This window comes from Rousettus aegyptiacus, unplaced genomic scaffold (genome assembly GCF_014176215.1).
Source record: "Rousettus aegyptiacus isolate mRouAeg1 unplaced genomic scaffold, mRouAeg1.p scaffold_m13_p_6, whole genome shotgun sequence".
Lineage (NCBI taxonomy): Eukaryota > Metazoa > Chordata > Mammalia > Chiroptera > Pteropodidae > Rousettus > Rousettus aegyptiacus.
The window spans coordinates 100,256,496-100,280,382 of record NW_023416309.1 but is presented as its reverse complement, the minus strand read 5'-3'; the positions used below and the strand labels follow the sequence as shown (position 1 = coordinate 100,280,382).

Sequence of the window (23,887 nt, the reverse complement as noted above, 5' to 3'; positions counted from 1 at the left end):
CGTAATAGTTCTCCACATGCATCACCCTTTACAGTCGGCCAACGCTTTTCACAGACATCAGTTCGTTTCTCCTCAGAACAGACACATGGAACTGGTACTGTATATCTCCATTTTGCCAGTGAGAAAACTGAGGCTCAGATAAAGGTGTCACCTGCCTGAGACCACACAGCCGACGACAGGCAAGGCCACACCTTGAACCTGAGTCTTCTGCCTGCCGGCCCCAAGTTCTCCCTCGGACACCCTGCAACTCCAGGCACAGGTGGGTGGGGCGGCCACACATAGAAGCAGATCTGTGGCGCCAAGGACACGCCTGCTTGTTGTGCATTGTGAGAGAAATTCCAAAAGCTCTTTGGAATGGCTCAGGTGTGGCCAAGCAGACAGTCCTCAGGGACCTTCAGGGACCCTCCTCCTAACACGTGCTTTTCCTCTTCCTACCCCTGCCACCCCCAACAACAACCAGAAACGGGGTCCCCTCCCTTCCTGAAAACCCTGCTCCCCTTGGCCGCAGGACCTCAGGGCTTTTTTCCATAAACAGCCACTTCAATCCATCTCTGTCTGGTGAGCCCGCGGGGCCTTGACGGGGAAATGCTGACTTTGAGGAGGTTAAAGGTGCTGGTGCCCGGCATTCATCTAACAAATGGGTTGCCAAGAGGGGAGGAACTGTTGTTGTTTTTTCCTGGCCTCAGAAGAGGGGCCTGTCAGGAAGATGTAGAGGCCAGCAGGCCCCCTGGCCGCGCCCTGTGGGGTAGCTGACAGACACCAGCAGCTGTGCGGGCGCCGGGGTGCCAGGGCCCTGCACAGAGCACCCCCGCCATGTCCCCTCCCTGCTGCCCCTCCTGACCTCTCCACCCACCCCACCATGACCCAGGGCCCACCTCTTCCAGGGGCAAAGGGCCAGGCGGCTGGGCCTCCCTGGGCTGGGGTCCTTGGGCCAGATGCGAGTCCAGAGCAGGAATCCAGTTACAGCCTGCCGGGCCAGGCCCCAGGAAGGCCAGATCTTCCTTCCAGCCTCCTGTGGATTCTTTCTAGAGCCCCCACAGCCTGGAGCCCCTCAGGGGACCTCTCAAGGCTGTTTCTGTAGAATTTCCTCAGTGCTCCCCAGCCCCACAGCCTCCCTTCGGAATCATCGAGTTAAGGGGAATGAGATATGCTAGGATGTAGGCCGCATTTATCTATTATCATCTACACAAACGATTCATTTAAAAAATTTCAAATGTCTGTGGGGTAGGTATTCTGATGCAGTGGGGCAGGCTGCCTGGGTTTGAATTCTGGGTCCTCTGCTTCCCAGCTGGGTGACACTGCGTAGGTTACACAACCTCTTTGTGCTTCAGAGTCCTCTCTTCTGAAAAAAAAAATGGACATGAGAAATGTGTTTGCCTCACATGGCTTTTGTGGGGATCCATTTGGGGAAAATGCGGAAGGGCTGAGATTAACGAATGAAGGTCAGCTCTCATCAGTGGATGAATGGATCATCATTCCAGATGAGGAAACAGAAGCTCAGAGAGGTGAGGTAACTTGTCCCAGGGCACACAGCCAGAAAGTAGCAGACTTAGGATTTGAACTCACACCCAGTTAAGCCTGAAGTCCATACATCAAGCTGCTCTAGACACCTGAGGATAGCTCTGGTCCTGCCATTTCTTAGCTGTGTGATTCTGAGCAGCCTGCATCATCTGTCTGAGCCTCATTTGTCAAAGGTAGAACATAATCCTTAACTTTACCCATAATGGGAGAGTGGTGAGGTTCAGAGGAGAAATGTGGATGCAACAGCAAAGTCCTGGACAAAGCAGAGAGGTGAGTCTGGTTTGTGGCTATGACCCGTCTTCTCTGCTGGCCTGCCACGCCCTGGCTACCCATTCCGGAAGATGAAATGCCTGTTCCATAAAGAACGTGTATGCAGCCTCCAGGCCGCAGAGCGAAGACCTCTCCTCCTTTGGAACCAGATAGCAGAGACCTTGCTATTAAGGTCCGTGCCCATTTCAGCTCCCTGTCCTGCTGCTCTGGAAATAGTCGGTAGGAGAGGAGCTCTGGCCCTGTGGGCTCAGAATGTCATCCTCCAAGAAATTACATTTACCCTCCATAGAGACCAGCAAGGCCATGGGGATGAAGTAGACAGATTAACCAGTCAAAATAGCAGTGGCCCTCCTGTGATAGGCACCAGCCGGGAGGACCATGTGGCCATTGCCAAAGAGAACTCCTTTGGGAATGAGAATACCCCTGATTCTCATGTCTGTGCCCCCGAGTCCATGGAACTTTGGCCTCTGGAGGCGGGGAGGGAGAAGCAGGTGGGTGAAGGTTAGGGGGCCAGGGAGCAGGTGGGGGAGGCCAGGAGAAACTTCAAGGAACTTATTTAAGAGCTTTTCCTTTGCCGTGGAGAAAAATGACTTGAAATCCCTCTAGAGAAGAGTGTGGCTAATTGGCATTAAGTTGGGGGTTAAAGAGCGGAAGGAAGAATCTGATTGTTTTTTTTGTTTTGTTTTGTTTTGTTTTTTTAAGTTACTGAGAAAGTGAGAATGTCACTCTGTGCAAAGAGAAATGATTTTTTTTCTGGAGTATGTCTTCCTTTATACCACAGACCCTAGTGGGCCTCTGAGACTTGCAAAAAAAGATTTCTTTTAATCCACCTTCCTTTTTGCAAGCAGCAGTAGAAGGGCCTTTAAATCAAATGCAATCAGCAAACTTGTCTCTTGCACTTATTGCCTGTTTCACTCCCTGGAATTTGGCACTTGATGGATTCTGGACCTGACTTAAGGCTTTTTCCAAATCCAAGTCTTGGGGAATTTTGTTAACAGTGCAATAAAATAACTTCATAGTGTTACAGGAGGCACATTAAAGAAGTTGTGTGTGTGTGTGCTGGTCTCCCTCCTTAAAAAAAAAAATACAGACAATGTTTCTTTAAAAGTCTCCATCTGCAAATCCCATTAGATGTGCATATAAGGTTTCTGATGATTAATAGTTGCCTGCTCGGGTTTTGGTTGGAGGGGATCGTGTGGGTGCGGGGTTAACCCCTCCCTCTCCTCTCTCACATTTCACTTCAGAAATTTGTCACTCTCTCCTCACTGCAGCATTTAAAAGTGTGTCTCAGCAGCCCTGGTCCAGCCCTCTGCAGGCATTTGCTGCGGGCTTCGGGACAACCACTCCATCAGCTGGTGCGTCTGGGCTGGGACAGTGAAAATGTTTAGTGTCATCGGCGACAAATACACGTACAGGGGACCCCAATAGGCAGTCTGGTGTGTCGGGAGGGCAGGAAGCGAGGAGCGAAGTTCAACATAGGTGTGTGCATACACATACGTGTAGCTGGCCACATGTGCACGGACTTTAAAGAGAGACTTTAGTTTTGGTTTTTGTTTTGATTCTTGGGGTGAACTTTCCGTTGAAATTTTTCTCTCCTTTTTATCTTTTTTCTTTTTTCTTTTTCTTTTTTTTTTTTTTTTTGGTATTTTTAAAAATTTGAATATAAAAAGTATAAGAATCAACCCTTTAAAAGACTGAGGCGTGCGCAGACGGCAGATGGATCCCGTGGCCAGCAGCTGCATGAGGAGCCCCCACCCCCCGGCCCCTGTCTGGGGCTGCCTTCGAAATCCCCACTCCGAAGGCAGTGGGGCCTCAGGGTTACCCCACTACCCGCCAACCCCGTTCTCCTTCCACCAGAAACCAGACTTCTCGGCGACAGCGACAGCAGCATACCCTGACTTCTCGGCCTCCTGCCTGGCGGCCACCCCACACAGCCTACCCCAGGAGGAGCGCATCTTCACTGAGCAGCACCCCGCCTTCCCACAACCCCCCGACTGGCACTTCCCTGTCTCGGAGGCCCGGCGCAGGCTTAACCCGGGCCCAGCTGGGAGCTCCAGAGAAATGGGGGCCAGCAGTCCAGGCCTGGTGGACAACACGGGAGGCCCAGGCGAGGACTATGAGGTCCTTGGGAGAACTGCTAATGAGACGGAGAAGAAGTCAAGCAGACGGAAAAAGGAGAGTTCAGGTAGGTGGCTAAAGGGCAGTTGACTGTTCTTATACTGTGTGACCTTGGGAAAGTTGCTTGCCCTCTCTGAGCCTAACTGCCCTGACCATGGATTGTGAACAATACTATCTAACCTACCTGAAGGTAGGTGTTACCTTCGAAGTTTCCTCTACTTAGAGTTCTAGGATCCTCTGGTGATGGGGGGCTGTGTCTATGTCCCCAGGACTCCTGGGCCTTAGGAAGGATGCACCAGCAAGAGAATGAAACAGGATCCACAGAGATTTGGAAAATATGTGAGATAGAACCTCAGTGCCGGGTGGCAAGTGCTGGAGAGGGGCTTTCCTGAAGCCCAGCTGCCTGGAGGCCATGCTTCTACCCACCATGCCCCGGCCAGCTCTGAATGGTCCCAGAGCCACAGGGTTTGCTTATCAGGGGAGAAGGCTGAGACAAAGGCTTGAAGGGCTAGGACCAAGGCTGGAACCCTGGGCGATCGAGCAGAGCCAGGAGCCTATGTCTCTAGGAGCCTAGTGGCCTAAGACTGAGACGAGAGGGGCAAGGGGCGAGGGGAGACAGAGTGTGAGATTTAGGGCATAATGCTCATGAGGCATCACCCTGCCCAGCGGGGTTGTGCACAGGCCAAAGGACAGCTCAGCATGGGATAGTGGCGGGCGGGGGCGGGGGGGTAGTCTACTGACCCAAGGGAAGGCCTTCTTGAGGGATCACTGGCCTTGGGGAGAGGTAGGCATCCACGGGCAAGCACTGGACCTCAATGCAGGCAAAGCCCCGCTTAGTGCTGGAGCCCAGAGGCCAGCGGATGGAGCTGGCCCACTTGTTTAAATCCCAGCTAAAGTTCATCTCCTCCCTGCGATAGGGACCACTTGCTTTTTTATCTCCCTGTGGGACCCTCCCTGTATTCTCTCACTGCCTATTCACTTTTTATCTCCTTCCCTGGCTCCACTTTGCCCAAGACAAGGCAGTGCCCATGCCTCTTGCCCCCATTGCCTACTATGTCCTCCTGACAGCCACCCTTGGGACAACGTCTGTCTGTCTAAACATGTACAGGACCTTCTTGTGGAGTTAATCAGGGCAGGCAGAAAACAAGAGTGCCAACCAACCAATGAGCACACTCTGTGCTTTGCTTTACAAAGTGCAAGTTTGCTTTGCCAAGCACTTGCCCTGGAAATGCACAGATGAATAAGGTGGTCTCATTCCTCCCCAACCCAAAGAGTTCAAATTGAGAGGGAGGACAGGCCGACAGATGCCTGTCTGGCAGTGGATGTGCTATAATCAGGTTCGAGGTGTGGCAGACGACATTTGTTAGTTGTTCCGAGTCCAGCCAGCTTTCAAGGTAAGTCTGGCAGGTCTTAACAGTATCTTAGTTCTATACGTGAGGAAAGGGAGGTACAGAAAGTTTGAGGGGATCACTGCTAGAATGAAGTCTAAAGAGAGGGACCCACTCATCTCAATTTGCCCAGGACTTTTCAGATTTTAGCACTGAAAGTCCAGTGTCCCAGGAAACCCCTCAGCCCTGGGGCAAACTGGGACAGTTGGTTTTCCTAGAAATGAGCTCAAAGCCCAGACTCAGACCCCAAATCCCACGCCCTTCAGTAGATCTCAAGTACAATCCTCATTTTGAAATATGGGTTGATTCTTATACTTTTTATTCTCCATGCTTGAAGAAGCCCCTCGATGAGCTCACAATGGATGATAATGACCATAGCCCTTCCCGCTGCTCAAGAGAAGGGCCCTTTAAACGTTCAACCCATTAAATCCTGAACTATTCCTAGCCCTGGTTGGAGGTTTGCCGACAATGGGGCACTTTCCGCTTCTCTCCAAGGAGCTCTCAGCAGCTTGGCTCCGCGCCTGGTTGAAGAGCTCTCCCCTCTGTGGCACTGGCCACCGTAGTTCCTCCGTCTCTGCCCACACCTCCCTCAGCTGCCTCCAGCCACTTTCAGGGAGCTGAGAGCCAAGGCATTGGGAAGACACGGGCAGAGCCAAGGGCTGGGCTTAGGCAAAATCATTCTGTGTTTCAGCGAGACCTAAATATGCATCTTTCTTTTTGGCTGGTGACCCACGGAACTGCATTAGGGAGTAAGCTCGTGTGCCAAGGAGCTGGCCACCCCAAGAGCACATGGACACCCTTTATGGAATGCCCTGCACTTCTTTGTAGGGTCAGCCTCGAGTTGGGGGAGGTTCTCATCTGGGAGGGGCCCTGGGCTCTCCCGCAAAGTCTCCTCAGGAGCAGCAGCAATGGCAGCAGTCATATAAGGCAGGGCATAGCAAACTAACTTTTAGCTATACTCTGGGGTTCCAGACCCACTCTCTGTTCAGCACAGAAATCTTTATCTCTCAGTTATAGCTGCTTGAATCTTCCTCTGGAATTCAGCTGGAGGGGAAGTAGATGGGAAAGATCAGCTTTGTAAGAGCCTAAAGAAAGGAGAACGTGGTGGGCAAAGGGAACGTGGTGGGCAAGGCTCACAACCCACTTCAGGAATCTGCTCACAAGAGACAAACCCACAAAGGAACTTCTCCCCACCCAGGCAACCCTGAGCCACTAGTTTGATACTCTCTTATTTAAAATTTTAATATTTTATTCATTGTGTATCTTTTGCATTAATTTTGATTTTAAAAAACATGGCATTAAAATATTATTTCTCTCGATTACTGAGGTTTTAGGAACCCCTTTCATTTTGTGCTCAACATGAGTGCCTTACACGTCTCACCCTGGCCCTTGCTAAGCCATCCCTGGAAGGTTAACGAGCATCAACGAGAAATGTGTTTTCCTTGGTGCTTCACAGTCAGACAGGTTTCAGCGTCAGCGTTGCAACTTTTGGCTGCATGACTTTGGAAAAATCCTTAACGTCTTGGAGCCTCAGTTTCTCCAGCTGTAAAATGAAACTATACTAATAGCTCCTTTTATATAGAGCGTCTGTGAACATTAAATGCAGCGATCCATGAGATTAACACTGTGCCTGGCCTGTGAATTCAATAAATAGCAGCTACGAATAGCATTAGGGCCATATTTCCAGAACCAGCCTTTGGAATATAGAGTCTGACAAATCTCTCTATATTAATGGGTTCAATAGAATTGAATATTTCAAATACATTGTCTCAGAAATTCCTGAATCTGGAGTATAAGACGTGGGAACTTCTTGCAATCATTATTGGTTCTAAAATCCATTTGTCGTCAATTAGGAGCTTGGAGCTCAGAGATCTGGTGGGAGGCTGGGGTTGAGTTGTACCTGTTAAATTGTGTTCTATGCTGGCTGGCCAAGGGAGTTCCAGTAACAGAAAGTTACGAAACGTTTATTTTAAGAGGAACGTCTTATGCTCTCCCCTCTCCTTCCTCTGCCAGCCCCAACTGCTCCCTCTACACTCTGACTAGAAGCGAGCTGATTCCCTCAAGTAAATGATCAAGAAAGTGGGGGTCCCGAACCCCCTCACTCTACCCCAAGACCTTCTGCTGGTTCAGAGCACAAAACTGATTTAGAAGATCAGCGTGATGTTATCTTACCCCAGTCACATCCGGCCTGAGCCAGTGGGTGTTAAAGACCCCTGCTGGCAGGGACAGCTGTGAGGCCACTGTTGTTTGCCCCCAATCTGTCGTTGCTACTGTGGTTGTCTTTAATTTATGGGGAGGAGGGATTTCGCCGTGATTTCCTGACCGGGTTCAAGGGAAGGTCGCGCGTGATCAGCCTGGCTGCAGGTGAATCTGATCGCCCACGGGGGAGAGCCGGGTAGAGCCGCTGTGCTTGGGCTCAGCCCTGCTGGCTGGGCTCTCACGTGCTTACTCAGCCTTCATCAGACTCGCTTTGTCCCATCTCCCCTCAGCTCCAACACATGTGCCTCCCAGGGTCGGTCCTTCCCAGATTTCTCTCTCACGCGAGACCTGATCTCGGTCTGCTCCTGGGCAATCGCCTGAACTTTGGCCTGAGGTTTAAAACCCACCACAAATAGAATCGGCCCCTTGCACCTTTTTCCCCACCTAGTCTCGCTCTGCAGGACACCCCTCCCACCTCCACACACCTTGCCGCCAGCTACACCAGGTTACTTGCCTTGCAAACACACCCTGCTTTTCCTCCCCTCACTCTTCTGCTGATTGAAGTCCTACTTGTTTTAACATCCAGTCTGAATGGAAACCACTCTCTTCAAGAATTCTTTTTTTTTTTTTAGTTTATGACTCCACTTGTGCATATCATTTCAGTGAAAGCTATTATTAAGAAATTTCAAATTATAGTATCCACTAGAACCTGTGCTGATTTTCTAAATGCAAATTTTACCTTCATAGCTCTTCGGAGAGGTCTTACCATGGGACATCTTGAGTTCGAAATCTCCTTTTCTTTATTATGGTCAAAAATGCATAACAAAATTTACCATCATAACCATCTTTAAGTGTATAGTACAGTAGTGTTAGCTACCTGCACATTATGGTGAGACAGATCTCTGAAAAGTTTTCATCTTGTAAAACTGAAAGAAATTCTATATCCATTGAACATTCTACTTTCTGTTTCTACGAGTTGACTACCTTAGGTACCTCTTATAAGTGGAGTTATGCAGTATTTATTTTTTTGTGACTGGCTTATTTTACTTAGCATAATATCCTCGTGGTTTGTTCATGTTGTAGCATATTACAGGATTTCCTTCTTTTTAAGGCTGAATAATATTCCGTTGTATGTATATGCCACATTTTCTCTATCCATTCATCAATGATAGGCAGACACTTGGATTGCTTTCACCTCTTGGCTATTATGAATAGTTCTGCAATGAACATGGGTGTACAAATATTTCTTCAAGATCCTGCTTTTGAATTCTTTTGGATTTTCACCCAGAAGTGGAATTGCTAGATCATATGACAATTCTATTTTTAGTTTTTTGGGGAACCATCGTATTCTTTGCCATAGCCACTGTACCACTTTATAGTTCCATCAAAAGTGGACAAGGGTTTCAATTTCTTCATATCCTCACCAACACTTGTTTTCCGGGTTTGTTTGTTTGTTTCTGTTGGTGGCCCTCCTAATGGGTATGAGGTGATATTGTGGTTTTGATTTGCATTTCCTTAATGATTGGTGATGTTGAGCATCTTTTCATATGCTTATTGGACGTTTGTATATCTTCTTTAGAGAAATGTGCATTCAAGTTCTCTGCCCGTTTTTAATTGAATTGTTTGACATTTGTCGTTGACTTGTACGAGTTCTTTATATATTCTGGATATTAACCCCTTTTCAGATACATGGTTTGCAAATATTTCCTCCCATTCTATAAGTTTCCTTTTCATTCTGTTGATTGTTCCCTTTGCTTCACAGAAGTTTTAAGTTTAAAGTATTCCCATTTGTCCATTTTTGTTTTTGTTGCCTGTGCTGCTGATATCATAGCCAAGTAATCATCGCCAAACCCAATGTTGTGAAGCTTTTCTCCCATGTTTTCTTCTAGGAGTTTTATAGTTTTAGGTAGGTCTATGTTTAGGACTTTAATCCATTTTGAGTTAATTTTTCAATATGCTGTAAAGGGTCCAACTTCATTCTGTTGCATGTGGATATCCAATTTTCTCAACACGATTTGTTGAAGACCATCCTTTGCCCATCAATTAGCCTTAGCACGTCTGTTGAAAATCATGTGATCATACATGTGAGGGTTTACTTCTGGGCATCTATTCTGTTCCATTGGTCTACATATCTGTCTTTATTCCAGTACCATAGTGTTTTGGTTACTGTAGCTTTGTAATACGTTTTGAAATCAGGAAGTGTGAAGCCTCCATATTTTCTTTCTCAAGATTGTTTTATCTATTAAAGGTCTTTAGAGATTTTCTTTCTATTTTTGCAAAAAATGCCATTGGAATTTTGATATGGATTGCATTGAATCTGTAGATCACTTTGAGTAGTATGGACATTTTAACAACAGTAAGTCTTCCAATCTATAAACACAAGATGTCTTTCCATGTATGTCTTCTTTCTTTCAGAAATGATTTGTAGTTTTAAATGTACAAGTCTTTTGTCTCCTTAGTTAAGTTTATTCCTAAGTATTTTATTCTTTTCGATGCTATTGTAAATGTAAGTTGTTTTCTTAATTTTTTTTTTCAAATCGTTCATTGCTAGCATATAGAAATACAATTGATTTTTGCATGTTGGTTTTATACCCTATAACTTTGCTGAATTCATTTGTTAGTTCTAATATGTTTTTTTTATGGGATCTTTAGGGTCCTCCACATATGAGATCATTTTATCTGCAAACAAAAGTTATTTTACTTCTTCCTTTCCAATTCAGATGCTTTTATTTCTTTTTCTTGCCTGATTTACCTGGCTAGGACTTCTAGTATTATGTCGAATAGATGTGGCAACGGTGGGCATCTTTGTCCTGTTCCTATCTTAGAGGAAAAGCTTTCGGTTTTTCATCATTACATATAATGTTAGCTAAAGGATTTTCATATATGGCCTTTATTATGTTGAGATAATTTCCTTCTATTTCTAGTTTGTCGAGTATCCAAGAATTCTTTCTTGACCTCCCTCCCCACCCCCCCCCACATAGAGCAAGGCTTGTCTATACCTCTGTTTTAGCATCAAACCACAGTTGGCCAAGGTGGTTTAGATGCATATGAGTTATAGATGTATATGGCTGCCTTTCTTCCTAAAATTGAAGTGCCTGGAGGGCCATAATGAGGTCTGATTCACCCGTGCATTCTCCCTAGCACCTGTTGAAAAATTTGTACACAGGAGGAGCTCATTCAATGTCTAGTCGATAGTTTCTATTGCAGCCTGGCATTCATTCATTCATTCATTCATTTTCTCACCTTCTCTCTGAGCATGGCTTGACTGCCTGACATGAGGGTCCCCACCATATCTGATGTGCTTCTGTAAAATGCATCAGAACTTTTACAGTCTCACTCATGAAAAAGTGTGCAGAGAGCCAGACTTCAATTATAAAACCAGCCCAGGGTCAGAGCGAGTGCTGGGGTCAGAAAGACACATACACAGCCACATGCAGGTCAAGCTGACACTGCAGGAATCCCCCATGGGGTACTGGGGTCAGTTTCTAAGTACCATGGCCACCATGGGAAATAAGTGGAGCTGCTATGGCTGAGAAATAAAGTGGACCCATCATGGCAGAGCAGTCAGGGGCCACCATGGCTGGACAGCTAGAGGGCCCAGCTGTCGCATCGACATGCGGCTGTGTTCTCCAGTCTAGAGGAAAGAACACCTTTTTCTAATTTACAGAGACGTCCCCAATGGGCTAGCATCAGCCTTGCCAACCACCCCTCATGGCTTTTCTCCCTCTCCTCAGTGGCGAGCGCTGGCTATAGAGAGTTAGGGGCTATCTTAGTCTGCTCAGGCTGTCATAACAAAATACCACAGAAAACAATAGACATTTATTTTCTCACAGTTCTGGAAGCTAAAATCAAGATGTCATCGGGTTTGGTTTCTCCTGAGGCTTCTCGCTTTGGCTTGCAAATGGCCACCTTCTTGCTGTATCCTCACGCAGCCTTTCCTGTGTGTGAACATCCTGGGCATCTGTCTGTGCGCCCTAATCTGTGACTCTTCTCATAAAGACACCGGTCAGATTGGGTTAGGGCTCACCCTAAGAGCCTCATTTTAACTTAAGGAGGGGGGGCCAAAGTGGGAGCCCAGGCTTCGGCTATTTATTCTCTTTAAGGGTCCAATTGCCAAATACAGTCATGGTCTGACATATTGGGGTTAGGACTGCAACATATGAATTGGGAGGGAGGGACACAATTCAGCTCATAAACATGGGGTATGAGGACAGGAACAAGGTTCTAGTAGTGGCACAAATGTTCCAGTTAAAAACCCCTCTAGTGAAAGCAGCATCTAAGAGGTGGGCATGACCTCAGAGCTTTGCTAGCCTGGCATCCTGTTGCCGCTAGAGCTTTTGCACTCAGAGAGAGCGTTATTTCTGGCCAAGCAGATCCTCACATTATTATCGTATAACTACGAACAGAGATGAAAAAATTGGAGAGATTTTTAGGAATGAGTCTCTAAAGAAGTGGGCTGTTTGACAGAGGAAAAAGGAAAGGTGATAATAGTGAAATAGACAACTTCAGTGATTGTCACCTGGGTCACTAGAGCGATGCTGAGTACCACGCTGGGTGATCTCATACCCACCCCACCCCTGTGCTGGGCTGCAACCTCGTAATGGGGTAACAGGGTCAGGGACTAATGTTAAGTGCGCTGGTAGGGCAGACCTGGTTCAAGTCTTAGATGCACAATTTCCTGGCTGTGTGAACTCAGGCAAGTCCAAAACCTCAGAGTCCTGGTCTCCTCCTCTGAAAAATGGGGATAACAGTATCCCATAGGATTGTTATAAGACTAGACGAGACCACAGCCAACACTTGTTAACCCTTTAGCTCAATTTCTCAAAACCTACAAATGAGTACCCTTCTCTTTTCAAAGTCTTGCCTCCCAGGTCGCCTGTGTTCAAAATCCAGCTAGACAGTGATGCAAGCTCAAACGGAGCCTTTGCAGCCTGCCACCGGCCAGGCCTATCTGCCTCTGTAGGCTCACTGGTCCAGGGTCATCCCAGTGCTGAATGGGATGTGGTTTCAGGGGCTCATAGCGGCTACGGCCCCTCTCATCCTAACTCCAACCCCAGGACCCCCAGTGAGGAGGAAGCCTTAGGCTCCAGAGTGTCTAGCTTGGGAGAAGAAACAGGAACCCCTGCCTTCTGGTTAGAGCTCCTGCTTCTCCTACTTTGACAGACAGAGATCCGGGGGCCCAATGGAGGGAGGCCAGGCTTTGGCCATTGTCTGAACTCAGAGGCATCAGCACAAACCCTGTGCCTAGGTGTGCTCAGGCTCCACCCAAATACATTCTGGAAGTTCTGGAAAAAGTCAGTTTCCACTGAGGCACCAAGATTCTGACAAGCGGAAGGGTCTAAAGAGCCCATGGGCTGTAAGGAGATCAGTCAAGGGGCCACCTCAGCCCTGCCTACCACCCTGCTGGGCTGGGGACTCAGGAGTCCCACCCCACTCACCTATTTCTCTGGCTTGAATAAATTAGGGCACCTAGGCCCAGGGAGGTAGGGATGCTCCCAGAGGCAGAGCAGCCCTTTCCGAGGGGGAGGACCCCTGCAGACCCCAGGAGCCAGCCCCTTGCCCCGAGGCCCTCTCTCCTCACTGAATCTGGGTTCCCTGGCTTCTGGCCAGCACTCCTCCCCCACCCCCCATTCCACCCTTTTATATTTCATGTTTCTCTCTGTTTTCCTTGAGTGCAGTGGTAAAGGAAAAGTGTGAGCAGCGGGCCGGGGTCCTGAAGCCCACACTTCCTTTGGTGACAGCTACGGGCGACATCTGGAACTTATAAACACAAATAAAGCCCGGCACCGCCTGTGCCTCCCCCCGAGTCTATCGTGGGGGCTCGCGCTGCTCCCACCTCTCATTTCCAGTGCCTCCTTTCCCTCTCACTTCTCTTTTCCCATCTTCTTCGGGCCCCACACCCCATCTCATCACCCCGTTCATTTCACCCTCCCTCACCACCTGTCACCCTCACTGCCCCACCCAACCTGGGACTCACAGCAAAGACTAGTGTAGCACCAGGCATTCCCATTCCAGAAGAATCTGCTTCTCTCCAAGAAAACATATGCTGAATTCTCCAGCCCCACTGCTGGGCTCCTCAAAGAGGTGCCTGTATCATCTCTTCAGGCACCTATAGGAGAGGGAAAGGGCCTGGATATTGAGGTGGGTGGGGCCCAGTGAAGAAGGCAGGCCAGTCCCAGGAAGCCAGAGAGGTCCTGGAAGCCGAAGCTCAACTGGTCTTGGGCTGGCTCCATCCAAGTCTTATCTATTTTGATACGCTTTGACTCCTAAAGTTGAAAGTATCAGAACTAATAAGGACGTTAAAGGTATTCACCGTGAAGAAAGCCAGATACTGTTTTCAGAGGGTTTGTCAAGGTCTCACCTACTGACATCATGCCCCAAATATCCCCTCCCTCTCCCTTCCCTGGGGAGTCCCCGAGAGACAGACGTAGATCCAGACACAGATGGAGTGAGCATAATGTCCTGGAGTGAGCATAACGTCCACTTCCGTTTTCATAGCTCCCTGCTCATCATCTCCTCAGGGCAGTATGACATGGTAGGTATAGCCCTACACTGGTCCCCGGGGGCTTTCAGCGAGCCATTTAGTCTCCAGGTCTTAATTTCCTCATCTGTTTAATGGCTAATGTGTACCTTACCTACTTCACAGAATAATTAAGCGGCTATAACAGAAAGCAGCCTAATATGTGGAAATGGCTTCCCATCAAGGAAATCTGGGCTCTAGGTCCAGTCCTGCCTCCAACCTGCTGTGTGTCTTTAGGCATGCCTCTTACCCGTTCTAGACTCATCTGTAAAAGAAGTTTATCTATGGGGGAAAGAAGTCCATTGTCAACTGCAAAGTGCTATTTGAATACATAGCTTTCTATTTGGTCTTGGACAGAAATTTATGTAAAATGGCTGAGAACTGGGGAATAGGGATACAGGACTCCAAAAAGTCATGTTTCTCAGAGTCTGTCTGAACTTCCCTGTAGCTCCGATAAAGCTGTCTGCTGGCTTTAGGAAGGCCTGCCAAAAGTGACAGCTATTTATGACATAATTTACTTTGGGTGGTGTAAAAGCTCATGGTGGAAACCGCAGTCACACACACATCCTGTTTGAATTTCTCTGGGCACTGCTGGCTGTTCCATCCTGGTCCTGCTCCCTCAGAGGGTTGTGCAGGCGCTAGGGCAGGGTGGAGCAGCTCCTGCTTAAGCACGGAGGAGCCGGTTGAGTGCTAGCCTTCTCCTTCTGCAGTCCTGAGGAGGCCCCCGCAGGACTAGGAGGACCAATGTGTGATGATTCTGATCGATGCTCGTCACTATGCCTGGAATGATGGTCCCCTGGAAGCCTGACACAATAGTAGCCAGAGACAGAGATTCAAGGAGAGATGTAGAATAGTAATGGAGAAAGGGAAAACAGTTAAAAAGCCAGACATTGAAAAGGCATCCCTTTCACACAGCTCTGGAGACATGATACCTTGAGCAGCATCGTCGCTAACCTCCACCGTGAATCATCTCTCCAACACTGTCTCCAGTAGAACCTCTTCTGATGGTTCTTTCAAAGTCTTAATAGCATGCCAGGCACTATGCCAGGTGTTAGACACAGCTTACCCATCCCCTTTCACCTTCTCAGCAGCCTTCCGATCACAGTGGATGTAGCTATTCTCATTTGGGAAATGAGGAAACTGAAGCTCAGAAAGCTTATGAGACTTGCCCAAGGTCAGAGAGCTCTTTCTTGGAGCCAGCTAAAGCCCAGGCTCTCCAATGGGTCCTCAAACACCTCTACGAACACAACCCTCCTGCACTCTGCTTGGGTGAGGAGATCTGCATGTCAGAAGGAGAGAGAAATCCCCCCAAATAGCCTTGTTCTTTGAGCCAAGGACCTTGGGATGTCTAGGATAGTGTGTCTTAGGACAGAGCACATGGCAAGACCCCAGATCTGACTGGATGGAGGAACAAGAAGCCAAGAAAAGAATATTTTAAACTGGAAAGGGCCCCAGGTTCAAGACCAGGAATTCTCAACAGGAGAGGGACTAGGGAGAGAAAAGGGTATCGGGGCTGCGTATTGGGAAAAAACTCTGACACTAGGTTTCCAGGAGAAAGAAGACTCAGCCCAACCCTGTACTTCTACACATGGGGAAACCGAGGCTCAGAGAGGGAGGGAGGCTCCCCAATGAAGGTGCACTCTTGGGATCAAGCCATCCATCCTGGAGTTAGTGAGCCCGTGAACTGTGCATGTGAGCCGGCAGACTGAACACCTTCTGGCCAAAAATGGCACGAAAGTGCTCATAGTTTTTCTTTCTTTCTTTCTTCTTTTCTGTGTTGATGAAAATGTTGCAGAACAAAGAGAACCATAGACGTCCATTCACTTTCCATGCTAGCTTCCCATACTTCTGGCCTTTTGTCATTTCCACCAGTGATGAAAGTTCTTCTCCCTCCAGGAAGCTGATGAGGACAGTGTCCTTCGGGTGCCAGTATCCCACCCCCTCTAGCAGAGGCTGCCCAAGGTTCTCAGCTCAGAATTCTTTGTCCTATCTCCTCTCCTTTTCCATTCCAAGACCCCAGTGTCTAAATCAGGACAATAGAGGCAGGAGAGGAAAATAGGTAAGGAGTGTCAACCAAGTCAATAGTGGTCAGCTCCCCACATAACCAGGCCAAGACCAACTCAGCGGAGTCCTCTCCCTACTTCGCCTTGTCTCTCTCAGGAGGATTATGTTCAAGACTGTATGGGTGCTGGGGTGGGGGGTGTTGGTAGTTCTGGGATTCCATAGAGCACCTCTGTATACCTAAGCAGGCCTGGGAGAAGGCAGGCGGTAGGCATGGGCATCAACCCTAGAAAGGCCTCCCAGGAACCCTGGAGGTGGAGACAAGCAGAGCTGCCATGGTCTAGCTCCGGCCCCCAACCAGCCAGACGCCAAATGGAGAACCTGATGCCAGGGTTGCTGGCCCGGGCTCTAGTCGCGTGGATCTGGTTTCGAATCTCCGAATCTCCGTTCCGCCGCCTAAAAGCTTCCCAGCACACTAGGTAAGGTCCTGAGCCCCTCTGAGGCCGCTTCCTCCTCTGTACACTAAGAAAGATCTGGCAAATAGTTAGCGAGCACCTCCTCTGTGCCAGGCACAGTAGCACGTGAGAAAAAGCAGTTACATCCCTGGGGGAGAGAGAGAGTGCTATTAATCAAATTATCACACAAATCCGAAAGACAGTGCTAAAAGGGATAATAAGAGGACCTGCTCCTAGGGGCGTTGTGTGGAGAGGATTAAAGCGGCTGCATCTAAGCACACGGAATCCTTCAGGAAATGCCGGCTGTTACCATCCCAGCCCCTCAGATGCCATCCCCTGGAGCTGAAGACTTATGAGAATACTTTATACTTTTCCACTGCTTTAAAGTTTTAAACGCATTTCCCACACATTGCATCGACCAATCTTCCCAACAACCCTGGGAGGCACTTCATTTCCCCCAATTTCTTGAGGAGGTGACTGAAACCCAGAGAGTAGTTTAGTGACTTCCTCAAAGGCTCCAGCAAGGAGATCCAGGATTTTACACCCCCTCAGTTGTTAAAAGGGAAGGGCTTGAAAACACCGAGCCCTGGGACAGGAGGGAGCGGGAAATGAGCGGGGGAGGCGGGGTTCCCAGCCTCACTGTGAGCCGGGATGTGCTCTGGTGCCCCCACCCCCACCCCCCCGCATGACTGCCAGCCCTTCCAGACCCGCGCTTCCAAGGCCAAAGACTCCTGGGGGACCAAGGCGCAGGGCTGCACCTCGTTCCCCTCCGGCCCAAGCTTCTGTGTCCGGAGGGGTCTGGGCCGGCTTTCTGCGGCTGGGAGCCAGAGGCCATCGGGCAGGCAGCCCAGCCCGAGAGTGCGCTCCCTCCTGCCCCTCTGCAGCCCCGCAGGCGGCCCACCCGGACCCGGCGCCGCGACCCCCACCACTCGCGTATTGGGACATCGGGGAGCTCCCGGGGCGTCCCCTCCTCCGCCTTCTCGGGGGGCCGGGACGCTAGCAGCGCCCAAATCACTTTACCCGGAGCTTCCCCGCGCCGGGAGCCGCCACCCAGACCCTTCTCCCCGGCTTCGGGCGGCGGCGAGAAGCGGGGGCAGAGGACAAAGAGTCAAACACAAGGGGGCTGAATGGAAAGCAGGAGGAAGGGCTGAGAAGGGAACTGGCACGCCAGATTGACGAGGGGTCTCTATGTCCCCACCAGGGCCGCAGTGTGGCTGTTTGGCTGGGAGTGTGGGCAGCCTCCCTGCCTTACCCCCCACCCCTGGTCAGTTTAGACTCAGTCTCTGAGAACAGATAATCTCCGCGCACAGCACACACAACCAAGTGGGGATGGGAGCCTCGAAGGGGCAGGAGGTCGGGGTGCAGCTCTCAGTAATGCACCTGACTTTGAGCCCTAGTCTCCACCTCTGTAAAACCAGGACAAGGAAGTGAAAGATTTCTCTAAATTAGGGCTGGCAGGAAGGGTGGTTCGGGTAGCCTGCACCGGACACGCGGCACCCATTGTTAGTTAATTGCGAGGTGTGCTGTCTTCTTCCTGTGCACCTCTCCACCCACTACCACAGCTAACAGGAAGGTAGAGCACCTCTTACTCTGCACTGGAGATAAGGGATACAATCCCTTTCATTGCTACAGCACTTGACAGTTTGTAAACCCTTACTACATAGATTTCATTTGAACAGTATGTGAGTCAAACCGCCTGGGTTTGATTCCTGCCTCTGCCATTCACTGGCTGATGGCACTGGATGAACTTGAACAGCTCGCTTAGTTCTCTGTGCTTAGTTTTCTGGTCTATGAAATAGGACTAACACTAGAACTCATCTAGCTGGGTTATTGTGAGGCTGATACATGTATTGTGCTTGGTCCTTGCACCGTTAGCCAGTTATGATTGAGCCTTTGCTGTGTCAAACTCAGAGCCTCCTTCATGGATGAACTTTCCAAACCTCTCCTGGTGTCAAAGGGGGAAGGAAACTTACAGCAGCACTTCTCTATTTACATGGGCACACAGCTAAAATGCAAGATTTGGATTCAGTAGTTTTGGTGGGGAGGGCAGGGTGGGAATGGGGGCTAAGATCTTGCAAGTCTGACCAGTTCCCTGATGATGCTGCCACCAGAGCACCCTTTTACTAAGGTCTTGGAGCAGTTTTTTAAGGTCTTGACCATGCCTCAGCATCACCTGGAGGGCTTGTTAAAGCAGATCACTGAGCCCCACTCCCAGAGTCTCTGATTCAGTAGGTCCGAGGTGAGGTCCCAGGACTATTGTTTCTAACAGTTCTCAGGTGATGCTGATGACGCTGTGGACAGTGAACCTCTGTTTTAGAGCATGTTGCTCACATGCTTACAGCCACTTCTAATTTCAAGCTGGGGGATGGGCTGGGTGGTAGAGATCGTTAAACAGCCAAAAAAGCTTCTTGTGCTTTGGGAATAAAAAAGTTGGGGGGGGGGGAGTGTGGAGGGGTGACACTTGAAGTTGGGAGCCAAAAAAACTTTCCCATTTTCAGGGAGTTAAGACACTAGAAGATAAAGGGACAACATGGGTTCTTTCTCAGCATCTTTAAAAATAAGAGAGATAGGAAAAGGCTGTTCTGCAGCTTGAGGACAAAAGAAAGAGAACTGAGGCTCCCGTACCTCACATCTTCTGTTTGGGCCTCTCTCTCCCCAGACAACCAGGAGAACCGAGGGAAACCAGAGGGCGGCAGCAAGGCCCGCAAGGAGAGGACGGCCTTTACCAAGGAGCAGCTGCGGGAGCTCGAGGCAGAGTTTGCTCACCATAACTACCTGACCCGGCTCCGAAGATATGAAATTGCTGTGAACCTGGACCTCTCCGAGCGGCAGGTGCTTCCTGGGGCGAGGGCGGGGCTCCTCTTCTGGGCATCCCTCCTTTCCTTGACTCTCTCACCCTTCTCCCTTCCCACCACTCCCCACCCCGACACAACCTTCTTCTTTTTCTTCTTCCTTTGCCCAGTGCAGTGTGCCTTTACCTGAGAATCACCTGGGGAGATTTTAATTACAGTGATAAAATTGTTTTCATGGGTCTGGGTTGTAGTTCAGGCATCAGAGTTTTTCAAAGGTCCACCCGTGATTCTGATGCAAAGCCAGTGTTGGAACCTCTGATCTGTTTATTTCCCAAATTGAACGTGCACTGGAATCACCTAGGCGCTTGTTTACAATGCCAATTTTGGAACTCCTGAGAGCAATTGTGTAGTAATAATGAGTAAGCCTGGATTCTGCATCTCTAATAAGTTCTCCAGCTGATTCAGGTATGCAGCTGGTTCCTGGGCACACTCTGAGAACTTCCTAGCCCTTTGTTTTGGGCTTTCCCTCAGAGCATTCCACCCACACCCATGCTCTGACGAGGAGTAAAATATAGTAATAATAGTAATAATATTTGACAGCAGTTTTCAGTTGATAAAGCATTCTGCCAGAGAGCTAGGTTTAGAACAAAAGACTTAGATTCAAATCCTGCCTCTACTGCTTCCTAGCCCTGTGACCCTTGAGACATGTCTCCCACCCTCTCTGGATCTCCACCTGTAAAACAGGTCATAACCCCAACCTGCAGGTAATGCTGAAGCTCAAGTGAGAAAACACACAGACCAGAGCTATTTAAGCTGGGAGGGGATGGGACCAATGCAGAGTGACTTGTAGAACCTGTTCCCATGTCTGTCTAGGGCTTTCCTTATCTGGAGACTCAAGGCAGGCCTCTGGGCAGATTGGTGTGTTCTCCCTTTGGTCCCAAGGAGGGGCAAGTAGTATTCAGAGCCGGGGTCCCTGGAGCTGCCCTCTAGCTAGGATGAGCATCAGCTGGGGAAGTGGTTGTACTCACTGGGCTCCTTTGCTTCCTCCGTCAGGTCAAAGTGTGGTTCCAGAACAGAAGAATGAAGTGGAAGCGTGTGAAGGGAGGTCAGCCCATTTCCCCTCATGAGCAAGACCCTGAGGATGGAGACTCTGCAGCGTCTCCAAGTTCAGAGTGAGATTCTCCATGGAGAAAAAAGACTGAGGACTGAACCCCCTACCCAGCTACCCCGGCCCCAATCCCACCTTCACCTTCTCCCACTCACCCCAGGCAGCCTCTCCACATCTTGTAGTGACTTTTGGTTATGAAGCTGCCCGGTGTTCCTGGGAGCCTTGAAGTTTTCCTGAAAGTTCTGTCCAGCATTACTCTGTCTTAGCAGCCTCTTTCCCAGGGCCTTTGCTTCCCACAATTTTCATGAAATCATATAGCAGCCAGACTAGACCGCAGTGAAGCCAGGAGCAGCTCCAGGGACACTGCTTCTCAGGGTCTCTTGGCTACTGCCCACACCTCCTCCTACCACCCTCCTCCTACACCAGCCAGGCCTCCTCCAGGTCTGGACACCACCCAGCCTGCTGGGAGAGGAGCACTGGGACCAGCTGGTGACTCATGAAAGCTAATGCTTCACAAGAAAGGAAATGACTGAGACACACACACACACACACACACACGCACGCACGCACGCACACGCACGCACACACGCACACACACCCCTAGACCACCATTCCTTTCTAGGCTCTATATTTGAGGCTTTGGGGACCCTGAGTTGTCCCCAGACCCCAAGAAAACCCAGTGTGAGAAGGGTTGAGGACAGAAACTCAGTGGCTGCAAATCAGAAACCATCCCTATCTCCAAATTTGTTGGCTGTTAGATGGGCAAGTTTATGAGCGCTGGCTGGAAGAAGACAGTCAGCAAGACAGCCTGGTGTAGGTCTCTGCGGTCCCATACAGGCCCGTTCACACAGGCTCGACTGTGGGGGTGGGGTTGAAATGGACCCAGGACGCCACCTGCTTTTTCAAAATCAATTCAGGAATACAGCTGGGACTGTCGAGCAGTGCCTCAGAGCAACAGAGCAGCTATTCCTTTTAAACCCACAATTCCTAAATTGAAAAACTATCCAGATGCTCACATTATTGAATTGAGGGCTGGAAAGTGTCCCCGATGTTCTGAGGATGGAGAAATTACACTAGGGCTGCTGGGTGAGGGCCTAGAAATGTGGAACCCTGAAGAAGAAGGTTCTCTAGCTGCAGTGTCTTGTGCTTTCAAAGGACTCTGACTGCAAATGGGGATAAAAGACCAATCCTTTCTACACAAGATAGGATGCACTTGAACCCATCTGATGTGTTCCACAAATGTTGTTATTATGGAAGGAGCTACTAAGTTTACGTGTGTGTGAACTGTGCATGTCCTCTCGCGGTGACAGTCCAGGACTGATGGCCAAACAGCCTGGGGCAACTGAAGCCTTGAAGAGAGACCCCCTGCCTGCCCCAGTGCTCCCTCTCCCAAAACCAGCTGCTGTCGCAGAGAGAGGTCAGCAAGAGTTTGGATCTCTTGTATGTAGATTTAATCATTCACTTGTAAAAAGAACCCCACCTCCCCATCCCAAAAGGATGAATGTTGTGGAAAATGATTGCCAAATGAGATGGCTGGTTAGAGCATGTGTGATTTTTTTCTAAAGCATACTTCATTTATTTTCTTAAGATTACATCAAGTTAACTGTGCAAGGTCAATTCACTTAGTAAGAATACTCTTGGAGAAATAAAATCAATAAAAAAAAAAAAAAAACACACAAAGTTCCCAGGCCTTTTTCCTTGCAGAGCTAAGAATCATTGTTCTGTGTGCAATCCTCTTGTGCTGGTGTGATGATTGGCCAATGTCTAGAAGCAACAAAAAAGGGGAAGAAATCATCTAGAACAAGGTATCCCCCCTTAGGTTCTTCAAAAGGTAGGAGTGCGAGTGGAATCATTGCCAAAAAAATCCTTTCTCCCATGCGTTGTCTTTATTTCTCATTATAAAATTTTAGCTTTCAGTTTCCCAAACCTGGGGTTTATCAAACAATCAAGGTTCTATAAACAAAAGATGAACTCTTTTGTTAGTAAAGGAATGTTGACCATAAACTAACCATCCCTAATTTTTAAATTCAAAGCCTGAAAGTTTTGTTTTTCAGGCTAAAACAACATGCACTAATAGTAATTTAAATGACTCAAGAAAAGATGCCCCCAATTCTATGTCTTTTTAATTAAAAAAAAAAAAAAATCGTCTCATGGAGATGTCAACAATGAACAAAATAGGACTGGCTAAAGAAGGGAGGGAGGGAGCCAGGATAGGAGACCTGGCCAGGGTTTGGTTTTGAAGCAATCTGGTCCAGGTGTGGGCAGTGACCAGAAATTATATCATCAGGAACTAGCAGAGGACAGAAGACCCACCAGAATCAAGGTGCCAACAGGAAGGTTCAGGTTCAAAGCCAAGCAAAACAGACCCCCTCAGGCACTCCAACACTCCCTCTTCACGTGACTCCAGTGGCTTCAGAGGACATCAACCTCTCTTGGTTTTCCTTATCTGTCCAGAATCTTCCTTCTCTGCTCTAACCCACCCCCCTCCCTCCCGCCAGGCAGATGGCTTTTTCAATACTGTTGTCCCCATTACTGGTTTCCAAGGTATCCTCTTTCTGCCACCGCCTTCCTCTGCTGCACGCTCTCCTCAGATGAACCCATCTACCTATATTTTTTTAATTGTGGTAAAATATACATAACATAAAATTTTAACTGCTTTAAGTGGACAGTTCTGCAGCATGATCACTTCCACATGGTTGTGCAACCATGGACACTATCCTCTGCAGACCTTCTTCCTCTTCCCAAAATGAAACTCTGTACCCTTAAAAATAACTCCCCCTGTCCCCTCCCTCCCATCCACCTACATTTATATAGTGTTTACTCCGTGTCAGGCAATGTTCTGAGAGGTAATCCTGTTAACCTGGGTTCCAGAATGAGAAAGATGTAGAGCAAAGCCATCGCCAAAGCCAAACCTTCATATATGTCAATGAGGATGTAAAAGTTCATCGCTGTGAGCCCCTGGGATTTGGGGGTCATTTGTTACCGCTGTACCCACCACCTCTTGAAAAGTGACCAAACCAGTTGATTATTACACTGGAATTTGAATCCTGGCATTCTAGCACCAGGACACCACTTCCCAACTCCCAATCTGGGGGCTTAAGGTTTCATATTCCACTGCCCACTGTCCTTGGCTACCTAGATGACTATAGGCATGGCAAACTCAAAATATCAGAAGGGGAAGTCTCCGTTCTCCTTTAGGCCATCTCCTTAGCCTGCATTCCAAAACCTGTATTTTAGCTGGAGACACTACAACCTACCCATTCACTTGTCCTGGAAACCTGGGACACATCCTGATGCTAACCTCTTTGCTTTGCAGAACCAATTACCTGGTCCTGCTCACTTTGCTTCCTATGTAGAAATTTCTCACTGCCTTCCCACCATCGTTGCCTTCGTTCAGGCTGTCAACATTTTTCACTTGAATTAGAATCTCCAATAGCTCTCCCTCCTTCTGATCTGTAGCTCTTCAAAGTAGTCACACACACACACACACACACACACACACATACACACAATGC

The 23,887-nt window shown here is 48.7% G+C and overlaps 1 protein-coding gene and 1 long non-coding RNA gene across 5 annotated transcripts; one reads left to right on the top strand and one right to left on the bottom strand.

The window, feature by feature from the left end:
• Positions 1–3,037: 3,037 nt before the first annotated feature.
• On the top strand, positions 3,038–22,037 carry MEOX1 (mesenchyme homeobox 1). 4 transcript variants are annotated; one of them, XM_016139656.2, is made up of 4 exons: positions 3,038–3,146; positions 3,462–3,976; positions 19,132–19,304; positions 20,318–22,037. In XM_016139656.2, the coding sequence occupies exons 2-4, from the start codon at positions 3,508–3,510 to the stop codon at positions 20,438–20,440; spliced, it is 765 nt and encodes a 254-aa protein (XP_015995142.2). In that variant the 5' UTR covers positions 3,038–3,146; positions 3,462–3,507; the 3' UTR covers positions 20,441–22,037. The 4 variants fall into 4 exon arrangements, with proteins under 4 accessions (XP_015995142.2, XP_036079337.1, XP_036079339.1 ...); XM_036223445.1 differs by having other exon boundaries at positions 3,086–3,146; positions 3,649–3,976; XM_036223444.1 differs by having other exon boundaries at positions 3,079–3,976.
• LOC118603958 lies at positions 14,090–20,612 on the bottom strand. Its single transcript, XR_004951520.1, has 2 exons — positions 20,528–20,612; positions 14,090–16,039 (listed from the first exon to the last, which is right to left on the bottom strand). It is a non-coding gene; the product is annotated as an uncharacterized LOC118603958 (long non-coding RNA).
• Positions 22,038–23,887: the final 1,850 nt, after the last annotated feature.